The sequence below is a fragment of the Hydra viridissima genome, unplaced genomic scaffold (assembly GCF_058129835.1).
Source record: "Hydra viridissima isolate aposymbiotic clone 2 unplaced genomic scaffold, HvirCarnegie_v1 scaffold_12, whole genome shotgun sequence".
Classification (NCBI taxonomy): Eukaryota; Metazoa; Cnidaria; class Hydrozoa; order Anthoathecata; family Hydridae; genus Hydra; species Hydra viridissima.
Window position 1 is genome coordinate 8,003,876 of NW_028324311.1, and position 24,382 is coordinate 8,028,257.

Consider the following 24,382-nt stretch of genomic DNA (forward strand, 5'->3'; position numbering starts at 1 on the left):
TAAGCAAAACAATATTTTTTAGTAAGAAGAGTCCAAAAGAAATAAAAACTATTGGGGAACCGTAGTAGTCCAATTACAGAAATTTTCGAGTTTGTGTCCCTTTTATCGTGTAATAGTGTTTACCTATTACTTATAACAATATAAAAGCTAGGGGTGGGAGTTAAGAGTAGGTTTAGTCTAACTAAAATTAGCCGAGTAACTTTTTAGTCTAACCAAGGACGTATTAATAGATGGACGTTCAACGCATTGTTTCATAAAAAAGATATGCGTGTTACGGTATTGTTTAGATAACAAAAGCGAAACAATAGGTGATAATTGCGAAACCGGGGAGTATTTTTATTTTTTTCGACGTCGGAAAAAGATGGTCTCGACTATCCAATAAAAATATTTTTAAAAGTATTTTTCTGAGCAGCGAAACATAAAATGAGTATGGCAGAAAACTTTGTTATTAATCAAGAAGATTATTCTTTTTTACTTGAAAATATTGATAACCAAATTGAAATAGTTGTGGATGACTTTATTGAGATAGATCTCGAAGAGTTAGCGGAATTGTTAGCAGAGGATTTTGAATTGGAGCTCATACCACCAGCAATTCCTACAGAGAAGCTGATTGCAGAAGAAACCAAAATGCTGAAAAAAACAGAAGAACGCATAATAACTAAATTTACCTGTACAAAATGTCATAATAAATATCTTAGAGAATCCAATTTTAAAAAACATGAAAAGAAATGTTACATTGGCACTAAAGGTGTGTTTATACTTACATGTTGTGGAACTTAATGTCTAAACTGGTGCTATTTTATATTTGCAAATACTCCCAGATTATGAAAATATTGTAATAATTCTTAACTTTGATTTCAGAAATTATTCAAAACTTTAAATTGTTGTTATGTACTATTGAACTTCCATGTAGAAGAATGCAAGTTCTATATCTTATGTTTAGTGTATTGCATTTACAACATATACCAGTGTTAGAAAATGTGCACAGTTAAAAAATGGCTGTTTAAAGATTTGGTTGTATTAAAAAAATTTAAATTTAAAATATTTTCAGTTGTAATAAGTCTGAATACTTTTAATTAGTCAAATATGCTTACAATATCTCTTCAATTTAAGCAATCTTTCATAAAAAAGGGCCAAAAGCTTTTAAAATAAAAACTAGAAAGACTTAACAAAAAAAAAAAACAGCCTTTTTCCTAGAAATTAAAAATTAAGTCAAGATAAAAGATAGTAAACCTATAAATCACTTCTTCATAATAAAATTTTATTAACCTCATGGAATGTTTTTTAAAATGTGATTATATTATGAAATTTAACTAATGGCTATTAAAACTGAAAACTTATTTTACTTAAGTTTTGTTATAATCTAAGTAATAATGTAATATAACATTCATGACGTCACTTCTGAATATTTCTGACGTCTTCTGAATATTACAGTTATTAGTAACGCTATTTATAAAACCTATTATACATACAGTCATTAGTTACGCTATTTTATATACGATAAAAGTTTGTGTTTCTTGTATAGCCTTTTTCTTATATTTGATAAAAGCCAAAATATACATGAAAGACTTTTTTATTATGGTTTACAACAATTTTATCAAATATAAGAAAAAGGCTATACAAGAAACACAATTTTAATCAAATATAAGTTTTATTATATATAAATATAAATCAGTATGGATGCCAAAATATTCAAAAAAGTACTGTGCGACGAACCAAACGAAGAAGACTATATATACTGGAAAAAAATGCTATCAATTTACCTAGATAAAGCCGAAATCCCAGAAGATTGTAAACTTCAAGTCTTATTCGTTCTATGCGGAGTGAAGGCTTTTACGATAATTCAGGATGTTACATCATACGACGATGCAATCAAAATTCTTGATAACAAGTATCAAAAACGATCGACAGCGATCATGATGCGCCATAAACTTCGCTCTTTTAAACAAAAAGAAGGAGAATCGATTGAAAGCTTTATGAGTAACTTAAAACAATTTTCCAGAAAATGTCCAACAGAACCTCTGACAGCAGAGCAACATAGTAACCTACTAATATGCGATGCTTTTATAGCTGGTATTCACTCACCTTCTATTCGTCAACGACTGCTTGAAGCTACAGATGACAATCTAGAGTCACTTTATAAAACAGCTCTTACGATGGAATTGGCTACCGAAGATGCCCTTAATTTGACAACAGCTACTACCACGCTACCGACTTTTGCAGCAAGTCATAATCTTACCAAATCTCCCTGTTTTTGGTGCGGTAATGATCCACATCCAAAAACCAAATGCCCTGCACGAAACTCTACATGTACACATTGTCATAGAAAGGGCCACTGGGCAACTGTCTGTCTTTCTAAGAAAGAAAACAAAACTTACACCAAAGCAGCCGTTGTTAAAGAATATAACGAAACGGATGATAACACAATAATATCTACGGTCATAACAGCAATTGACTCACCTGATAGACTAATTAACGTCACCATAAACGAAAATCTAACATATGCACTGTTAGATACTGGGTCCGACAAAACTTTTATTACATCAAAACTTCTTCGACAATGGAAAGTTCCATACGATACTCAATCTACCTCAAAGGTATCACTAGCAGATAACTCGACATTAAAAGTTAAAGGTATCTTCCATGGTTCACTATTACTGGCTAGCGAAAAACTAAAAGTACAATTCCTCGTTGTGGACAACTTGGTGGCACCAGTAATTATTGGAATGGACGTGTTAACATGTCATTCCTCAATGACCATCAATTTTAAAGGAAACAAAGAGCCTCTAAAATTCTGTTTAGCAACAAAAAGTATGAAATGTTCAACATACGCCTTAATACCTGGAATCGATATTAACAAAATAAAACCAATAGCTACAACCTCACGACGTATTCCCAAAAATATCTCCGTCATAACAGATGAAATAAACCGCTTACTAAAAAAAGATATCATTCAAGTAAGCCGCAGCCCTTGGCGAGCTCAATGTTTTGTAGTGTCAACAGGTAATAAAAATCGCCTCGTGATCGATTATTCTAATACAATTAATTTATACACTCCGCGTGATTCATATCCTACACCACGAATCGATGACTTAATACTTAAAATAGCAGTCCATAAAATTTTTAGCACAATTGATCTCAAGTCGGCGTATCATCAAGTGAGAATACGACCCGAAGATTACAAACTAACCGCATTTGAAGCTAACGGCAAATTATATGAGTTCAAACGCTTACCCTTTGGATGTACAAACGCGGTACCAATCTTTCAAAGAGTTATGGATGAATTCATTCAGGATAATAAACTTGAAAACACATACGCTTATCTCGACGATATAATTATCGGTGGAAAAGATGCCCAAGAGCACGATAAAAATCTTAGTCGCTTTCTACACGCAGCTAAAATCGCCAACATTGAGATAAACGAAGAAAAGAGTAATTTTAAAAAAAATCATATCGAATTCTTAGGCCATATTATTGAAAATGGAACTATAAAGCCAGACCCAAAAAGATACGAAGCACTGATAAATATGCCTGAGCCAAGATCGTTAAAAGAGCTAAACCGAATGATAGGTTTATTTGCTTATTACGCTAAGTGGATACACAATTGCACAGCATTAACTCTCCCACTTACCCAAGCAAGAGACAATTTTCCAACAAAGGGTTTAACTCCACATGCTAAAGAAGCAATAAAAATACTCAAAAATAAACTTGTAGAAGCTTGTCTAGCCTCCCCTAATTTAAAAGTTCCATTAACAATAGAAACTGATGCCTCCGACTCAGCACTCGGAGGAACACTATTACAACTTGGCAGGCCCGTTGCTTTCTTTTCACGGACATTAACTAATGCCGAAAGGAAGCATGCGATAGTGAAAAAAGAAGCGGCTGCCATAGTGGAATGCTGTAGAAGATGGAGGCATTTGATTAACTCAGTACCCTATATTAATATAATAACCGACCAAAGATCCATTTCCCTTATTTTTAATAAACAGAGTGCAACAAAAATCAAAAATGAAAAATTAACACGATGGCGTTTAGAACTAGCTGATATTAATTATACAATCTCTTACAGGCCGGGGAACCAAAACATTGTAGCAGATGCCCTTTCAAGATGTTGCTCGACTGTAAATAACACTAAAGCGTTTTACAGTATCCATTCCCAGCTATGCCATCCTGGAGTTACAAGAATGATACATTACTGCAAAACCAGAAATCTACCATACTCCACCTCAGAAATCAAACAATTAACAAACCAATGTACAACTTGCAATGAGCTCAAACCACGTTTTTACAAACCACCCACAGGTCGTCTCATTCAGGCAACAAGGCCTTGGGAACGCTTATCGATGGACTTTATTGGACCTTTACAATCCACTACAGCAAACAAATACATCCTCGTGGTGGTGGACGAGTACTCACGCTACCCATTTGCATTCCCCTGTCAAGACATATCAGCTGACTCTGTTATACAACACCTTCTCAGCCTCTTTTCATTATTTGGTGCACCATCATCTATTCATACAGACCGTGGAACTCAGTTCGAAAGCTTAAAAATCAAAGTTTTTCTTGAAAAGAACGGAGTAATTAAAACTAGAACCACTCCTTACCATCCCCAAGGCAATGGTCAGTGTGAACGAATAAACGGAACAATACTAAAAGCTGTTAGTCTAGCTCTGAAAACCTTAAGTCTAGGAAAAGAGAAATGGGAAATAGTATTGCAAATGGCTTTGTCCTCCATAAGAGGACTTTTGTGTACCGTCACTAACGAAACACCCCATCAGAGGATGATGAACTTTCAACGCTCGTCAAGAATAGGCACTGTTTTACCTAACTTCTTAACAGAACAGGATGCCACAATCCTTTACAGACGTCAGGTACGAATGAAAGGAGATCCACTCATTGATAGAGTTCAACTATTAGAAACAATATCGCCCCACTACGCTCGAATAAAATTTCAAAATGGAAAAATTGATACTGTTTCAACAAACGACCTCGCCCCACTAGAAGACCTGAATCCCCCAACAGATTCAGTCCAACAACAATCCGGTGATTTGAACATCGAACAGATGATCATTAGCAACAATACCAACAATTCCATAAACAGAAACCAAGAAGAATTAAACGAAACCAACGAAGTAACTCCCAACCCATTAGTTGAGAATTCAATTAAAGATAGTATCCCTTGTAATCAGTCACCTACAACGGCGGTACCTAGTCAGCTTATACAGAAAGTTACTACTCCCGAGAATCTTAATAACATACCCTCAAGAACAGGACGCGTTACAAAGAGGCCAAAGTATCTCGACGACTACTTTCTTTCCTAGTATAATATCAGAGATTAAGCCTATACTCTCCGCCCTAAAACTTTCCTAACGTGGAGAAGACTGTTATAATCTAAGTAATAATGTAATATAACATTCATGACGTCACTTCTAAATATTTCTGACGTCTTCTGAATATTACAGTTATTAGTAACGCTATTTATAAAACCTATTATACATACAGTCATTAGTTACGCTATTTTATATACGATAAAAGTTTGTGTTTCTTGTATAGCCTTTTTCTTATATTTGATAAAAGCCAAAATATACATGAAAGACTTTTTTATTATGGTTTACAACAAGTTTTGATAATTAAATATAATTTATTTTTATTTAGATTATGTGAATAATGGTGAAGCTACTAAACTAAAATCAAGTATTAAAGAAAAAGGTAAATTAAAGATAATTATTGAAAATTGTATACTGTAATCAACTTTTTATAATTCAAATTTGTATATAAACACACGCATGGACACTATATATATATATATATATATATATATATATATATATATATATATATATATATATATATATATATATATATATATATATATATATATATATATATATATATATATATATATATATATATATATATGTACATACATACATACATACATACATACATACATACATACATACATACATACATACATACATACATACATACATACATACATACATACATACATACATACATACATACATACATACATACATACATACATAAATACATAATACATAAATACATACATACATACATACATACATACATACATACATACATACATACATACATACATACATACATACATACATACATACATACATACATACATACATACATACATACATACATACAAGCTTCTCACAAGTTACTTCTTGTTTGGCAAATTTTTTTCCCATTAATTTTTTTATTTTATAGAACTTCTATCATTGGAGCTCACAAAAGAGTTATATGAAAATTCTGTTAAATTCTTTCAAGAAAGTTTAAAAGCAGCTACATTAGATGAAACTTTTAGTATAAAAATTGAAGGGTTTAAAACTCCAGGAAATTATGCAGCTGAGTTATCCTTATGCATACTAGAAATTGCTGTAGAAAGAAAGATTGAATTTTGCAAAAATGTTTTTGAAGCATTTCTTCCTATTGTTAATTTGAGGGGAAACACATGTCAGTTAAGAGAGCAACAGTGTACTCTTTTATACTGTCTTTTCAAAAATGAAATATTACGCTCTACATGGAATGAACTAGTCTGTGACTTTTCTAATTGTAAAGCTGGGTTTGACCTTCTGTATTCATTTCTATTAAAAACATGGTTTCAGAATGTCATTGAGTGGAGAAATCATGTATTGTTGGAATCAAATTGTAAAGAGCTAGATTTAAAATTAACACCAGAAGAAGAAGAAACTGTTCGCTATGTAGCTGGATTTATTCCATTTTCATTGCGAAAAATGTATTCTAATCGTAAAAACACTGATTTGAGTAAAGCTGTAATAGACCTTATTAAGTCATGGGAATCTGATTCTGATAATAAATTATTAAATAAAAGGTTTTTAGAATATACCAGAGGTTGTACAGATAAAATAGAGGTGGAATTTTTTCAGTAAATGATGATTTTTACATATTCATTCGAAGGGTTGAGAATGTTGCCAGGTCAGTATTGAACTCTAACCTAATTATCAAATACAAAGGTGAAGATCTGAGAGATGTTTTAATGAAAAAATTCCAAGCAAGTTTTCTCATTGATTTGAGTTGGACATCTCTTACAAAAAATGTAGAATCTCAACCTTTGAAGGATTTGTTAAAAGAAATCATACTTAGAAAGTGGGTGAGTATACGTACACGCTCATTTTTGAAAGCCTGGGTCCGAATAATAAATAGAAAAAGTGGAAAAACAGGAAATAATGTTTCTGAAAAAGGTGAACCAGCATTAAGAAAAACATTGCATAAAAAGAAAAATTTTAAAAAGTAATGTCAATATAGGAATTAGTATATTACCTAAATCTTACATATTTATTCTATATCTTATGTTTAGTGTATTTTCTTTTTGTTAACAAAGAATTATTAATAACAAACATGAATCAATTTTACAGCTATTTTTGCTTGCTTTTTTTGCTTGCTTTTTTTGAAATATCTTTTGTTTTGCTGATGTTGAGGGTCTCATTATGTTTTTCTTTTTTTAAATGAAATTTAATGAAGTTTGTTTTATTTAGATATCGGAAAATCTACTTGTACATACAAGTATATCAAGAATTTAAACATGGTTTAACGATAATGTGTATGTTCTGAACTATATCTAATGTGTATCTTGATTTACTAAATAAGCTGAGTTGATTTTCAACGGGTAAATAGCTAGTTTTATATATAAATAAATTCAATATCTGGCTCTCATGAGCGTTACTTTAATTATGTTTTTTCTATTCACCCGTTGACGGACAATTGCGTCTATAGCTGTCAAAGCGAAGTTCACTATGTGGCATGACGGTTATAGCCACAACCTAATTAAAAATGCTGAATTAATCAAAATTAAGTTTAAGCAGAAAAAGTAAAACTATACTTCTAATATTCTAAAAATTACAAAAACATAGTGTTAATTTTCTAACTTCACTTGTTCCTAATGTGTTAAAAACCAACGGCGTGATTTCAAATTTGATTATGCCATTTGAATTTTCTTTTGGCATTTTGTTTTTTAGATAAATTTGGATGAAAAGGAACTTTTCTTTTGCAGCGTGAAGTAAAAAAAATGACAGAAAAAAAAAACAAATGGTAAAGTACAGTTGGCTGCTTGAAAGACCCCCAGCAGAAGCAAAATGGCCAAATACATATTTTAGAGAAGATGTGATGCCCCTCACCATTAACACAGTTACATATGATGCCAATGGTATGGCTGTTGGATCTTCCAAGTTGCTGTTTTCTTTATTTTCTGCATATTTATTTTCAAACTTCAAGAGCAGCTCATTAATTGACCCAGTTTCTGAAAAACCAACCAACTTTCCAGTTGATGAGCTAAAAGCAAGACCACTTTTTATTTTCATTTCATCAACAATTATTGAAACATATCTTTGGTGCTCTTTTATATTTGGTAAATCAATTTTTCTAGTCAAGTTGTATATCACATCTTTGTTAAAACCACAGCCTGGGTCAGTGAAGTTGATATATTTCTGAACAATATTTTTACAAGGTAGATTTAAAAATGGTGTTGAACAAATATGACGATAGGCACTTGGAGATTTCAAATATAAACTGATGCACCACCTTATAATTAAAGGATGCCACTTCATAGACCTTCTGTCTTTAAGTCCAGCCTGGATTTTTTGTTGCTGCCACAACAGTGCTTGAGGTGAGTCCTCAGTAAATGGGTTTTCTTCTCCATATTTTTCATATGTTTCCTCAATAATTGTCTGTTCCTCCTCTTGAAGAACAACGCCTTCTTCTATTATAGATTTTTCAAGTTTCTTTTGCATTCGTTGTTGTTTTGCAAGATTTTCTTTTCTTTCATTCTCTAAAAGTTTAATTTTTGTTAATAGTTCTGATTTAGAAAAGTAGCGGTCATTCTTTTTACTATTAGATGTAATAGATGATTGACTTTCCTTACTCTTTAACCTGGATTCCATTACACGCAAGTTAGTACGGTAGATGGTACAAGAATTACAACAGACTTCTGAGCATATTAATGAACAATTTTTATGTCTAATAATTTTAAAGTTTTCAACTGTATTGCCTTCTTCCGTCTCAATTGTTCCAACATCCTCATTTGATGTACTTTGAAAATTTTTAAAATCAGAAAATTTATCTCTGATTAAATAGTGGAAGTCATTATTACCTTTACAGATATTTATACATGAAATAATGGAGAATATAATATTAGCAGATTGAAGATTTAGTTGATCTGGAAGAGATTTAATAATACTATTTGATAATGGCACTTCACGTTTTAAAACTAATAATCTCCACATACCATTTGATTCTAGTGACAAAGTTTTGTTAACAGCTTGGCGATAACTATTGATTTCAACTTTTACAAAATAATTTTTGTTATTTTTATTATAACCGTCAAAACCATGTTTTGATGCAATTGCTTTTAACTGTTGATGTATATTTTTCACATTTACTTTTTTATTTCTAACAACTCTTGTGAGTGTGTCACATACATAACAAGTTTCTGTGTGTTCAGAAAAAGTGAAGAATTTATCGCTCCTTTCAACTTCAGAGCCTTTTTTGAATTTTAAATCTAACCTGTATAAAACCATATAACATGTTTTGCATAAGTATTCAGGATGTACTTTTTGATCGTCTGAAGTTATATCCAGCTTGTAAAAACTCAGAATTGCTTGTTTATAGATAATAACAGGTTTTAACTGATAGTGACTATCCTGCTTTATTATGCAGCCACACTTTCTACATAAATGTTTTAAATATTCCTCATGAAGACTCATTATTTATCCTGTAATGAGATAATAAATATGAATATAAGATTATTATTTTTATTATTTTTGATATAATATTTAGAAAAGGTTAAAAATAAGGTTGTACTTCATTTGTAAAAGGCTCAAGAATATGCAACTAAAAGTATGATCTTATCATTTTTATTATTTTTGTTGTTACTATTAGTAACAACAGTAATAATAAAAATAATAAGATCATTATAACTTAAAGTAGCTCTACATGACAGTTTAAAAATGCTTAAACAAAAATGCTCATTAAAAATACATACTTTATATATCTTTCCAACTCCTGAAACGAATAGTATTTTATGAACTTTAAGCTGCTTTTAGTTATAATACCTTTAGACAAAATGCAATTTAGGTATCGAAAGTAAGAAACTTTTTAACTAGGTCGTTCGCGAAAAAAAAAAATCACAAATTCAAGAGAAAAAAAAAGCGAGACAAATAAGTTCGACATTTCCGACAAAAATAAGAAATACTCTCTGATTTGAACCTTAAAGTGGGAAGCATAATCTGAGAGTGGGGTGAAAAGAACACTAAAAATATCTTTTTCGACCTTTAAACTATATCATAGCAGCTTCAATTTAACTAGGAAAATTTATTTCACTTTACTCTATCCATTCTAGTAAACCAAACATAGCCTTTTTGCAAAAGCCTAGTTTTAGACGTCAAAGTTTAAACACAGCTAAATTTTTATTAAGCAAAGTTCATAGCTCAAATCAACCTTTTTCAGATTTGTGAACTATTCTTGATTAATTTTTTTGTCTTTTATAACCATAAGCTTCAGTAAATGCATAATTATAATGGGTTTACTGAGGGAGGTTTTTTGACGGAAATTTGACGGGTAGAAGTCGGAGTATCTGTATCATGAATTTTGAAAAATGACGGTAACACGCATAGTTTTTGGCTAATTGGCGGCACCTTTGATCTATAACAATGCGTCCTTGGTCTAACTGAAATTAGTCGACTAACTTTTTAGTCTAACTAAAATTAGTCGACTGATATTTTAGCGTAACTAAAATTTGTTGAGTAATTTTAGTCGACTAAAAAGTTAGTCGACTAAATTTAGTTACGGTTTTTTTAGTTTTAGTCATAACACTAGTAAAAGCTAAAAAAAACAAGGTTTTCAAGGGTTATCGAGGTATTTAAAAATAAGCTAAATTGGAATAAACACCTCTGCTGAGTTAGACAAATTCACATTTTTGTGCCGAATATATTTTCTCGGTTTTTGTTATTACTATTATTATAATTTAAGAACACAAACCATAAAAATTTAATATCAAGCGTCTATCTTTCATATTTGTTGATACTTTATGCCAATGATGATTGAAATGAATGATGATCGCTATAAATGATGATCGCTATAAACGTTTTTAATTCTTGATTTCGAGCTTCTTGAGCTTCTTCGCGAAATATTTGTAATATAATTATTTGTAATATAAATTATTTGTAATATAAATATTTGTAATATAAATCATTGACAAAACTAGGCTATCTATTAATTCTGGTCCAAGAATTAAGATCTTGAGAAAAGACATGTAATACCCATAGTGCAAGGTGAACATTCACAACCACAACATTCACATACACCACAACATTGACTGGAACTTGTTACATTTGATAAGTCAGTATGGACTTTTTCATCTATCATTGTAACTTAATGGAATTTCTGACTGAAATGGACTTGCCATTAGATAACTCAAAACAATTTTATGCAATATTAAAGACGTTATTTTTCAAAATGAATTCATTGGTTGGTATTAAATTAGTTGGTTATTTTAAAGTCAAAGGTCGATAACGCAGGTCAACAGCATTTTTGGGGCCAAAGATATTTCAACGAATATAGGGTAACTTTGGGGTGCTGATTCTGAATATGTCATCAGTTTTGCCAGATTGGCTCAAGTTTTTGAGATTTTTCGTGAAATGTGTAAAAAAAAAGACGTAATTTGCTACACGCGCATTAACTTTATTGATATTGTCATGAATACAATAAATTTAACAAAGTAAATGTTGATTTTAGTTTATTTTAACTAGTTTTAAAAAGTAATCTTCAAAAATGAAAAAGACATGAAAGATAGGAGACATATAATTGCTGGAAAAGCTCTTTTTATATGATTTTCTTCTATGTGAGCTATTCGGGCAGTCACGCTGTAGATTCCAGCAGTAATCAGCCATCATATGTCTGTCCCATCTGCTTTGGTACCTTTCCTCCATCACCATAATATCCTGATGAAATCTCTCCCCTTGTTCTTCGCTAAAATATCAAAGGTTTTCTGGAAATCTGTCCAAGTGACTGTGAAGATAATGCAATTTAATGCTCATGTGTACACCCAGATTTCTAAATCTCAATAGCATGTTTTGTACCAGTTCTTCATAATTGTCTGCCTTTTTATTTCCCAAGAGGTTCTTCACTACCAACACAAAACTACACCATGCAGCAGCTTCAATGTCATTCATTTCCTTTGGAAAACTTGAATCTTTAATGAGTTTCCGAATTTGAGGACCATCAAAGATTCCTGCCTTCAATTTTTCGCTACTAAGACCAGGGAAAGATCTGCAGATGTACATGAAGCAATTACCATCTTTGTCTAATGCTTTTACGAACTGCTTCATTAATCCTAACTTTATGTGAAGTGGTGGTAGAATGATTTTTTCCCTGTCCACCAAAGGTTCGTTCACTATGTTTGATGCTCCTACTGTCAAGGTGTCCCTTGGAGGCCAATTCAGTTTCTCACAGTGCTGATGTTTTGCTCTACTATCCCACATGCAGATGAAGCAAGGATACTTTGTGTATTCACTTTGCTTTCCAAGTAAAAAATTGACCATTTTTAAATCAACACATATCAGCCACGAATGTTCATGGTAGCACAGTTTCTCCAAGACCATTTTGACATTTTTGTATTGTTCTGCAAGTTTAGTTGAGGGAGCTACTGGAAGAGATGCACACTGATTGCCATTGTTCAACAAAACACATTTCCAACTCCTTTTAGAACTATCTATGAAAAGCCTCCAGTCTTCAGGACGATATACTTGTAAACCCATTTGCAGCATCAGGCCAGCAATATCCTTACAATATACAAGTAGGTCATCTTCACAGAAAAATTGAAGAAGTGCTTCTTCTCTGGTCCTGTAAGATGTAATTTTAGTTCCAGGCGTCAGACAATTTTTTTCACTTAGCCTTGAAGCTAAAAGTTCAGATGCACTTTTTGAGAGGTTGAGGTCTCTTATTAGATCGTTGAGCTCTCCTTGGGTAAATTGCGTATGTGTTCTGAAACTTCCTTCATATTCTGGTTCACTTCCAGAACTAATGCTTAGCTCCATACCCTGCATTTCATCATCATCAGGTGGGGGAAGGTCAGGTAACATGGTAAACACAGGTACAGGCACATCTTCACAATGAGGAACAAGCCTTCTTGCAGATTCCATGTTAGGATACTCCCATTTTTGTTTCTTATGCTTATTGAATCCTTGCACTTGCACTGCACAAAAATAACAGTCATCATGATGATTTTTTTGCTCTCTCCACACCATTGGAACACCAAATTTGAAACTTTTTCTTTGTCCTTTGCTCCATTTTTGTAATAATTCGATACATGCTTTGCACACTATGTGTGGTGCCCAAGACTTGTCTTGGTCCCCAAGCATAACCCGAAAAACAGGCCAAATACACTTTTTTTATGAAGTCTGTTATGTTTCTTCTATGTTTTTGCAGTGTATATTTACCACAAATGTAACAGAATGAGTCTGGATCGTTAAGACAACTTCTTCTTGATGAGTTCATGCTTTTCACTGGAAAACAGACAACAACATAAAGTTAGTGCAAAAATCAAGCTATGAACAAACTTTTAGAACACTAATTAACAAAAAACTATACTGAGAACTGCTCAGTTCAAGTACTAATCCCAAGAAATTAATGAGATGATGCGTCGCATTTACCAACAAGTGCTATAAATAAGATACCAAAAATATCAAAAACTTGAGCCAATCTGGCAAAACTGATAGCATATTCAGAATCAGCACCCAAAAATACCCCAAATTCATTAAAATATTTGGACACCAGACTACTATGATATGCCGATTCCAAGCCATTGATACTTTTCCTATATTTAAGGGATTGTAGATGTCGTTGTGTAATTAAAATGTAAAAGTGTAATTAGATTGTGTGAGTCATTGATATTTCCATTTTTGTATAAAAGTGTAATTAGATTGTGTGTGTGATAGTGATTAGGATAAAAATGTTTGTTTTTTTCGTAAGCTAATCCAGACCAAAGACTTGATCATAATCCATAAATTTAAAACAAGGTTTTAGTTTGTAGTGTCCGATGGCTAGCGTGTGAATGCCATCTTCCAAGATGAATCTTTTGTCGTCGTTAGCGCTGAGTGCGACTTTGTTGATTTCTTCGGTGTGAATATCGTGAAGATGGGAACGGATAACATTCATGGTTGCGAGCTTTTCTGTCTTGTTCATTAAGCAGTCGTAATAATCTTGATGAGCGATTTTCTTTTCAACTACGCATTTCTGAATTCCTTTACATTTTTTGTGTTCTTTTATTTCATTAAAGACCTCATAGGAGTAGAGTTTCGGTCTCAGTCCAACAAACTCTTTAATTTGCTTGCCAGCAGCCTCATCCTTGAACATTCCGATAACTTTTTTATTCAAGCCCACTTTGAATCCAACGTTTTGAATGGCAGGATGATCTTTTTTAAAGTCGCTCGTGTCAAACTTGCTTTCTACATCGTCGACAATGTCTTGATAAAAATCTTCCGTTTCAATTTCGTAAAAGAGCGAGTCAGTATCAGTCATTAACAATTTCAGCTTATCCCCGTATTTAGGTTTCATGTAGTCGTAGTGATGTTTATACATGAGAGTTTTGCTGATGTCGAGGATGCTCATTCCCAAGAAAACAGGCTTGTCGTAAAAGACATTTGTTTTTTCCATGTGAACCGCGATTAAGTTTTCATCAAAAATGGTGTTTCTTTTATATCGAGGACTTTTGGATAATTTTAGAGCTTCTTTTCTCGTGGTAATGAGTTTAACATCAACGCGTTTTAGAATATTCTCCATTGTTTTTCCAAAGACGGAGTTGTTCATGAGTTTAAAAAATTCCTTATCAGATTCATTTGTAGCTTTTGCTCTTTCTTTGGTATTGAGACCAATGTAGCCTTTCATAAAAGGTTCTTCTTCAAAGGTGATACCACGATGAATTTTTGTGATGATCAATCCCATTCGTTCATACAGTTTTAAGTTTTCATGATGAACGACATATTTTTCTTTGTTGTTTAAATTGGGTACCAGCTTTTCCACTTTTCCAATGGTCAGTCTTTCAGGAGCTAAAGGGTAATCGTTATGTGTATCGTGTAGGCTTTCAGAATAATCCAAGTCCACTTCGAGAATGCAAGGTATAGATTTCCAATTTAAAAGTTCCTCTTCAGTCATCCATCTAAATCCTCTAACAGGAAGAGGTTTGCACATAGCCCATCCATAAAGATTATTGGCGTCTAAATACTGAAGAAATTTTGAAGGTTCTGAAGGTTTATAATCTTTACCCATGTATTTGTTATTAGCAGTTCCATATCTATTGGAGATCATGCTGATTCCACCACGTACACCTTTTTTTATCATATTGAGCATATCAATATCGGTTAACAATTCCAATTTAATTTTAGTTTTCTTTAACATAGCGTCCCAAGCCAAACCAGGAGAGGTGTAATACCAAGCAGGATCAAGGCCGTAATGACTGAGACATGCGTCTCTAAAATTTTCAAAGACATCTGCAAGTATCAACACGTCGGACACGTTGTATAGCTCGTGATAGTCTTTAAACCTTATACATCCAAATTCGTTCCAAACGTTTTGCGCATGCGCATAGTCTTCAACTTTTGCTAGTTCATCTTTCAGTTTTGAATGAAACGCTTCAATAGGAGGCAATTGTGTTTCAGAGAATTTTTCAATGGAGTCGACCCAATCGTAGGGGTAAATGCCTTTTTTTCTTAATAAGTCAAACTGTTTTTCTTTGTAATATTCGGCCACGTTTCTGCATTGATCATCGTTTAGATTTTTAGACAGTTTTTCTAAACTATCACCCATGAATCTGATACTGTCAATAAACCTCATTTCTTTCCACACTTCTCGAAGTTTACCCTTTTTATTAATAAATTCTCTCACTTTAATTTTTTTAGAGAAGCTGATATATTTTTCTTCATTGTTGGGTATACAAGTGAGCTTTCCTTTTTTTCCACCTAATCTCTTGATGAACAAATGGCTGTCATAGCCAGACAAGTTATGAAAGACAACAGGTATGAATTTTGGAATTTTATAATCCAAGTTGCATTTGTTATGAGCAGCTCCTCGATACTTTCCGGTTAAATGGCAATGGTCTAAGACTTTATCACCGTTAAGATCTTTATTGCAAGTATGACATAGAGTAGCCTCTTCAAAATTCTTTTCATCCTCATCAGTCATGACTTTCTTTTTTATTAAATCAATCTTGTCGAAAATCTTTATAAGGTCTGCTTCAAGCATATTTATGAACTTTTGAGCTACATCGTCATCATCACTTTCAGCTGTGTACATGACTGGTTTTTCTTTGTATAGTTTGTCGTCAAAGCATTTGATATAATAGCAGAAGGAGCTTGGAACGTGCTTTTGATATTGTTTGGTGTATGACTCTTTCGAATTCGGTGCGCAAGTGTTGATAGGCTTGACGAAACTTTCAAAGTCTGCATATACAATATAGGGAACCCTCATGGACTTGTTATAGTTTTTAAATTCAACAGTTGCTCCTTCTTTAGGAAGCTCGATTCTCATTGGCGCATTATCATAGCAGTCTTCTCGATGTTTTTGGAGCTTTTCTTCTTGGCCATAATCTTGAAGGCATCTTCTGCAAAAATATCTTTTGTGTTGATGTTTAGATGCTGAGGAACCAGCAAACCGACTGAAATTTTTAATGAGACAATAATGTTCTGTGTCTTCGTTTTTAATATACAGCAAATCAACACAGTGATTTCGATCAACAAATTCAGATATTCGCAAAGGGTAAGGTTTTTTATTTTCATACCCAAAGACGTTAATGCTAATAGTTGGATTATCCACTTCAAACTCGTCAATTTTATGATAATCCACAGGAAATGTTATACCTTCCCAATTCAACTCTTCTGATTTTAGAACCAAGTCTTCATCAATTCGTTCGTTATGATAATTCTTCAGATTCAACGCTCGAGTGACTGACCATTTAAAACATTGGTTGTCCTCGTTTTTCATGTTGATGATCGCCTTTTTGTTTTTCAGATCGTCAGTTAGCTCAATATAGGAGGAACCGCTGAGAGGTTCGCAATCAGTAAAGTTGATATCCATTCTTAAAATCTTTGACAGGGTACAATTAGATCCTAAAGCATTGTATTTAACACTATTCTCCAAGACTTTCTCTTCCATTTCGCTCATTAACGTTCTTACATCCGTAGCTGCTAGAATAATCTCTGATCTTGATGAAAAGGTTGCTTCCCTAGTCACTTCTTCACCAGTCATGATGCTTACAGATTTCATTTCACACGCTAAAACAATCCTTACCTTTGTATTCCTTTCTCCTTCCATGGTTTGAATAGCAGACTCTCTCACCAAATTAAAAAAGGCTGCAAGGTCTTGGTATCGAGAAGAAGGTGTGTAAGAAAATTGTCTCACAGCATGCTCTGCTGAATGTTCAGTCAACTTGAATTTTATTTTATATGGCTTTGACACGGGTTGTTTATACACTGTTTCTAATACAAGTGATTTGATAGACTTTATCTTTTCATTGATTTGTTCCACTGATTCGCTTACCTTCTTCTTGACTACTTCAGGAACGTAAGGATCTATCCATTCTTTAATATCATTAAACTTATTTGCAACATAGGACGTCACACTTTTTGCAACTGTCGTCAGACTTGAAAAAAATGAAGGTCTTGGTGCTGGAACCGGTCTAGGTGTAATAACGTTTGTTGAATCGATAACTGGTGTGTTAAGAATAGAGGGTTCATCTCTTGTCACCCGATTTTGCAAGAGAGCAGAAGGTTCGAATGAAATCAAGTCGTTAGTCCTTGGTCTTGGAGCAGGCACAGGTCTTTCAGAACCAACAACAAACCTTACTTTTGTCGGCTTTATTGAAACTTTTGTCGGCTTTATTGAAACTTTTGTCGGTTTTACAGAAACTTTTACAGGTGGTTGAACAAACCTAACCACGGTAGGTCTTTCATTAACAGGCAACGGTCTTGCCTCAGTCGTTCGTCTACGAGGAACAGCAGGAGCAGCAGGCTGCAAAGCCATTATAAGTTCCTCCTTTTTCATTTTATAATACCCTTTTAGTTTTTGCCCTTTAGCAATTTCTTTTAATTCTTTCACCGTTTTGTTTTCCATTTTAATAACACAAGATTTTTATTTATAGCATTTTCAAATTTTTAAATTCAATATATAAAAGAATTTAAAAACTTCTCGCGCTAAAAATCTCATACTTGTATCCATCTACTACTTTTCCATTTCGTATCGCAAAGTACTGCCAGCCATGTCCCGTCTTTTTCTTCGATTCATAAGCAGACTTGTATTCTACCACCTCACCAGTATCAACATGAGTTATTCTCAAACCTAAAGGATTATTTCTAATTAAACCAAGTCTCGCATATTTAGGATCAAGAGGTTTCTTTTCTTTTTTCTCATATTTTCTAGGTCTTCCAACAGGTCTCACCTCTTTCGAGTTTTCCAAAAATGCATCTTTACTAATCAAGTTGTTTTCAACCGCAAGCATCATGAGCGACATTTTATTGTCAGACGTTTTGGAAACACCATTTTCTTTCAGTAATTTTTTCAAAAGCTTTCTTGTGTAAGTCATCTTTTATTATGCTAAGATTTTATTTAAATCAAGTTCGATTTTTTTCATTTCTAACATCTGAAGTATTTTAAAAAATTAAAGCATTTTCATGGATACAAAGTATTCTAAAGTTTTCATACACAATGTCTTTGGAACCGAGTGAATGATTTAAAATCGCGCTTTTTAGATTTCCAGAAATCTTTTTTTTCTCCTCGAAATCGCAATCCAAATCAAGCACATACTTGTCAATCATTCTTAGCTTTTCTTCTTTAGACAAACCTTTCCAAGTACTGAGATGCTCTTTGATTTTCTTTTCCATTCGTGAATATTCTGTCTCACCACTCCATACAAATCGGTAAAGCTTGTCTCTCTCTCCATCACTGTACTCTTTTGGAATATTAAAATCTCCGTTTTCAGTGACGTAAACAGATTCACGAAAAACACCTGTTTTTCCAAATGCAAGAAGCTCAAGATGTCTTTTTTTATTTGCGTCAGTCTCTTTTATACTACATTCTAGAAAAAACGGAAAAAACTGTTTCATTTTATTCTTCTTGTAACCGATTTAATCCTTTTTCGGTCTACCCACAGGTCGCTCTTCCTTCACGTCTTTAATCCATTCGTTTTTATCAATCAAGTTGTTTTCAACCGCAAGCATCATGAGCGACATTTTATTGTTTGACGTTTTAGAAATTCCGTTTTCTTTCAGTAATTTTTTCAAATCCTTTTTCGTATATCTCATTTTTTTATTAAAAAAATATTATTTTGAAGAACATCAATAAACAATATTCATTCTGCTTCCATCTGATTTAAGTCTAAGCAATTTATCGGAAATGAGGACAGCAAAGGCTTGAGTGTTTGCAGGAACGTTTGCGTTAAATGTAGCTTTTATTTGCACATCTATCACTGAAGTTTTTAACCTCTCAGCCTGCTTGCTTACATCAAAAACAAAAAGAGGGCAAATGTATCTATAATTTAAGGCAGACAAATTGGGCTGAGCTATAATTTCGTTTGTCCCATAAAGTCTATTGTCAAACTTAGATGCGTCTCTATAAGCTCTTGAGTATTTGTTGTTATTAAAGTCTAAATTGTAATCGACAGCAGGATACCTTTCACTGTTTAAGGTGACATACATGTTTTTCAAGTCGCAGTGATCAAAGACTGAAGGATTTAATTCTTGACTTCCAGATTTATTGGTTTGGAATCCAACAATGACGTACCTCGGTCTTTCACTAGCAGATCTTGCGCTTAACCTCCAACTAAAGTTGTTTAATACAGGAACAGCTATGGTATCACATTGTCTAGATCTGAACGAAAATGGAACATCTACTTTTGATTCAATGATTTTGTAAAGATTGTTACTACTAGCGACAGAGGGTGTAACATGAGGCATAAACAAAGACAATTTAGTCAAATCCACTTTTCCTGCAGCTGTTGCAGCTGTTCTAAAAATAGCATCACTATCGCTCTTTCTCACAAGAGTAAGTGTATGCTTAAATCCATAGAGAACTTTATCGTAATCGTCGCAAAATCCAAAAATGTGCTTTAAAGGAATGCAGAACGAAAACGTTCCTTTTTCTTCAGTCTGTGCAATGATGTAATTTTGTCTTTGCTTAAATCCAGTGTTGTTGACAAGATCTGCTAAAGCTGTTATGTCTCTTTGCCACAGCTGGTTCATACCCTCTGAAATTTGAAACTCTACTGGATATTTGAGGTAACCAATCATGGTGGTAGCTTGCCCTGGCTCGTAAATGGTCTCCACCTCTTGATTCGACAACTGATAAGAAATCTGACTGAACATGTGCATGATACCGTTGTTAACCAAAGTAACGACGTCTGTATCAGCGTAGGAAGTTCCATCCGCTTTTAAAAGTCTTCCTTCAACCAAAATGTAAGCCTCAGATGGAAGCGTGAACAAATCTTGCTGCTCAATATTGATTCTTATTTCTCCATCCACGTTTAGATTCTTATTCACTGGTTCGTATTCATGAAACTCAAATCTCTCAATTTCTTCATCAACAATAATCTCTTCTGTAAAATTTAAAACATCGGAATTTGCCATTTTTATACATCAAAGAAAAAAAATTTAACTCATGCAATCAAAAGCCCATTTCCCTTTTTTACCAGGTCTTGTATTCTAATCGCTTTGTTCTTCGACAATCCTGATCCAAACATAGAATATTCATCTATAATTGGTGCTGCTCTGTTAACAATGCTTGAAATAATTTCTTTGCTTTTAAGGCTGAGATCATTCTTTGCAGCTTCATGTGGTTTTGGAGTTCCAGTCTTGGAATACAATTTCTCAATGGTCTTTTTACCTTTATCAATAGCCACATCTCTAGCAGTGGAAATGGCTGTAGAAGCTAGCTCTTTTCCTGCGGATTTAGTAGCCATGATTGCTTCTCTTCCCAGTTCGGTTTTTGCAATTTTATTAGCCAAAGTAGATGCTGCTCTTGAAGCGCTTGAAGCTGCTGCTCTTCTCAAGAAATTCTTAAGCGTGTCAATTATCCCACTTCCACCCACAATATGCTTCTTAACATATCTATTTCTATAAACGATCATTTTTATTTCCATAGATTTTTTTATTTTACATCAATATACGCCATCATAGCCTTGTACTCGTCTTTATTAATCCTATTCTGTCTCAACAGCTCATCGCAAATGGAAACAGCCACATTTCTCGACTCTTTATTTCCAGCATGCCATGCAGCTACGCTCAATGTAAAATTATGAACTATTGCGTTAGGATCGCTCGGAAGTATAATCACACCATTACCTTTTTTGAATTTAGATTCGCTTTTAAATTTATCCCAAAGCGGTTTTATAATTTGTCGGTATTTTTCGCTTCTGGAGGCTTTTGGCTTGTTTGGATTTGATTCCGAATAAATAGCACCACTGTTGAAAATAATTTTTGAATAGTTTTTCAAATCTTCGTCGTTAACATCGCTCCATAATTTGTTTGGAGCTTCAGATTCTGTCATAAGCTCCCAAAGACCTTTTGTTCCTTCATACTTTTCCCCTCCAACAACGATATCATTTCCATCCACCTCCACCTCCATTTTTCCAAAGTACAATTATTACTAATTTTACTAATTTCGAAATTTCTTTTAACATCGTTTACGAAACGCGTATTATACCTATTTAAATAGACGGATGAAATGTCTCCTAAATGATTTGTCTCATCAAAACTGGGAGGCGCTTTTTCATTGCGTCTTTCTTCGATGCTCTTGATCATCTTTTCATTGCTTTCAATCAGAGGCTTGTAAAGCTTGCTCAAATCAGTCTGAAGATTAGCATCATAAATATTTTCATTCAAACTATCTTGATATATTCTTTTTCTTCTTTCAACAAATTCTCTCACAATTTCATCCCTCTTGTTAGGGTCTAGTATTTTAAAAAAGGACATTTTTTAAAACACAAGAAAAAAAAACGTAAAACCCAGACTTTTTTAAATTAGTTTTTCTTAGATCTTTTGAATCCGTGGAAATCTACGATTTCTTAGATTCGCTTGCGAATCCGTGGAAAAATCTAATTTTTCTTAGATTCTTTGAATCCGTGGAAATCTACGATTTCTTAAACATATTATTGAACGCTTTTATCGCGTCTTCTCTTCCTTTTTGGATCAACGACTCTTTGGTTATCTCGTCAATGTTGATTTTTGTTTTAGTTCTTATTTCTTGCATCAGACTCTTAAACTTTTGAAGCTCGTTTAGAACCAATTCATACTCTGAATCGCTCACAACGTTGTCTACTAAAGCTTTTGAAATGTGACTGTTGATGGTGTTCAATTTCGACTCTGCCAACACTTTGATCTTTTCATGCTTCTCCGCTTTTAATGCTAGTTTTTTGTTGACTTGTCCTCCTACAATGGATAAAAAACCCATGCCAATAGCCACACCTTCACACGCAATCGCAACAGGGGCAGCAGCGATGGTGCTCAAAGTTCCAATTCCAACAACTCCAAGTGCAACACCACCTGCTTGCAACGTAGTGTCTACAAAAGAAATGATTCTGAAAGCGCGATGGTACTTTTTGCTCAAATGTACTCTCTTTTTCCTCTCGTTGTCCATCTCTTTTTGGATTTCACTTATTTTTTGAAGACGGTAATTGTGTCCTTCATCTGCAGGAGCTGTTGGAAGAACTGGATAAAGTTTAGATTTAGCATCGTAATTGTATTCCATTTTTTTATTAAGCGAAAAAAAATATTTTTTTTCACTCATTAATGAAATTGACAAAGCATAAACTTTCCCCTTTTTTAATAATTACATCTGACTTGCTGTTATTGTAAATTTCCATGATCACATTATCCACCGACTCTGATATTATGATGCTGTGATTGAAATAATCCAGTTTTGATTTTATGCTTTCCCTCAAATTCACTAAAGCTAATCCGCTTTTAAGTTTTATTCCAAACATAAAAGTTATTTTCTGATGACTCAGCCGATTTAGTGTGATGTCTTTTTGAGCAAATATTTCATATCTAGTTCCTACTTTTGAGGGAGGGTGCTTCAAATACTTGTCGAAAAAAAGAAATGATTTATTACACATCTTTCGATCATAATGAAAAAATTTTGTATATACATTAGTTTCCATTTTTATTACAAAAAATTATTTTTTTATGCATCATTTTATTCCGTACATGTAAAGAATAGTGTAATATGGACATATATTACATTATTTTCTGGTTTCACTACTACGTGCGTCCTTTAAGTATTACTGAGGGTTCTCTTTTAAGTATTTCATATCGTTTATGTTTTTTAAGAGTTAATTTTTCTTCTAATGTAATTTCAATTACAGATGGTCTCCTTATAATAAGCTTAACTTTAATTTTTCCACCAGGTTCAGTTGGTTCTGTTATAATTATTTCAGACGGAGGTCTTTCAATTATTCGACGTCGTTCAATGATATCATGTTCTTGGTTTCTTTCTCTCTCATCGCGTATTCTGTTTGCTGTCATTTCATAGCTTTCTAGTCGATAAGAAATAAGTCGTTCACGCCGATCGTCTACCCATTCATTATATAAAAAATCATCATATTCTGCTTCTTCTTCTGACATACTCATTGTTATTTTTTATATTATAAGAAATTTATTTATATCATTTCAAAAATTTTTTTTTCATCCGTGTATTAGGCGTAATAATAGACTTGTCCGAGAAGAAGGTAAAAACTTCCAGATTGACCGACTTGAATTTTCAATTCTTCAAAAAGAATTAAAAAATCTAAGAAATGTTTAAGCAGCAGAAGCGCACACTCTACGTCTATCCTTATGAAAACCTTTAATCAACGCTTTAATCTTCAATTGTCGCTTTTGCTCTTCTTCTAATTCTTCTTCTTCTTCTTCTTCTAATTCTTCTTCTTCTTCTAATTCTGATTCTTCTTCTGAACTATCATCTTCTGAACTAGACCAACTAAATATATTAGCTTCGTCTAAACCATAAACGTCTTCTTCTTCGTCGTCTTCGACTTCTTCTTCTTGTTTATAATAATTACTATAAATATAAGACTGATTAACTTTGCGTGATCTCATAAATTCTTCAACCTCTTTTTCTGGATCATAATTATTAGCCAACAAAATATTAATTCTGTCTGTTATTCTTTTAAATCTTTCGTATTCCTCCCTTACCTCTTCTTCTTCTGATTGAGCAAGATCAGGCCACCAATTATCAACTTCTTCGGTAATATTTTCATATCCTGGAAAATACTTGTAATTGTTACTATATGTATCAACATCGTTGTCTTCTCTATTACTCATCAACATTTTTATTATAGCAAGAAATTTAT

At 33.1% G+C, this 24,382-nt stretch overlaps 3 protein-coding genes across 10 annotated transcripts; 1 reads left to right on the top strand and 2 right to left on the bottom strand.

The window, feature by feature from the left end:
• The first annotated feature begins 333 nt into the window (after window positions 1-333).
• On the top strand, window positions 334-9,480 carry LOC145195815 (uncharacterized). 8 transcript variants are annotated; one of them, XR_016445894.1, is made up of 6 exons: window positions 359-748; window positions 5,656-5,709; window positions 6,247-7,290; window positions 7,536-7,666; window positions 8,016-8,662; window positions 8,891-9,480. XR_016445894.1 is itself a non-coding variant. In XM_090069584.1 (3 exons), exons 1-3 carry the CDS (start codon window positions 424-426, stop codon window positions 6,927-6,929), a joined length of 1,062 nt encoding a protein of 353 aa, XP_089925710.1. In that variant the 5' UTR covers window positions 334-423; the 3' UTR covers window positions 6,930-9,480. The 8 variants fall into 8 exon arrangements, 1 of the variants encoding a protein (XP_089925710.1); XR_016445896.1 differs by having other exon boundaries at window positions 6,247-7,150; XR_016445893.1 differs by having other exon boundaries at window positions 6,247-7,666.
• On the bottom strand, window positions 7,359-10,160 carry LOC149881076 (uncharacterized). The gene is made up of 2 exons (XM_090069583.1): window positions 10,037-10,160; window positions 7,359-9,766 (listed from the first exon to the last, which is right to left on the bottom strand). Exon 2 carries the CDS (start codon window positions 9,756-9,758, stop codon window positions 7,890-7,892), a length of 1,869 nt encoding a protein of 622 aa, XP_089925709.1. The 5' UTR covers window positions 9,759-9,766; window positions 10,037-10,160; the 3' UTR covers window positions 7,359-7,889.
• Window positions 10,161-19,376: 9,216 nt separating this feature from the next.
• Window positions 19,377-20,408, bottom strand: LOC149881077 (uncharacterized). Its single transcript, XM_090068215.1, has one exon. It carries the CDS (start codon window positions 20,406-20,408, stop codon window positions 19,377-19,379), a length of 1,032 nt encoding a protein of 343 aa, XP_089924341.1.
• Between the last annotated feature and the right edge of the window lie 3,974 nt (window positions 20,409-24,382).

Excerpts from the sequence above, each read along its gene's own strand:
- LOC149881076 (XM_090069583.1), bottom strand. The coding sequence starts at position 9,758 with ATGAGTCTTCATGAGGAATATTTAAAACATTTATGTAGAAAGTGTGGC.
- LOC149881077 (XM_090068215.1), bottom strand. The coding sequence starts at position 20,408 with ATGCACATGTTCAGTCAGATTTCTTATCAGTTGTCGAATCAAGAGGTG.
- LOC145195815 (XM_090069584.1), top strand. The coding sequence starts at position 424 with ATGAGTATGGCAGAAAACTTTGTTATTAATCAAGAAGATTATTCTTTT. Across the intron at positions 749-5,655 it reads ATGTTACATTGGCACTAAAG|ATTATGTGAATAATGGTGAA; the intron begins GTGTGTTTATAC and ends ATTTTTATTTAG. Across the intron at positions 5,710-6,246 it reads ATCAAGTATTAAAGAAAAAG|AACTTCTATCATTGGAGCTC; the intron begins GTAAATTAAAGA and ends TTTATTTTATAG.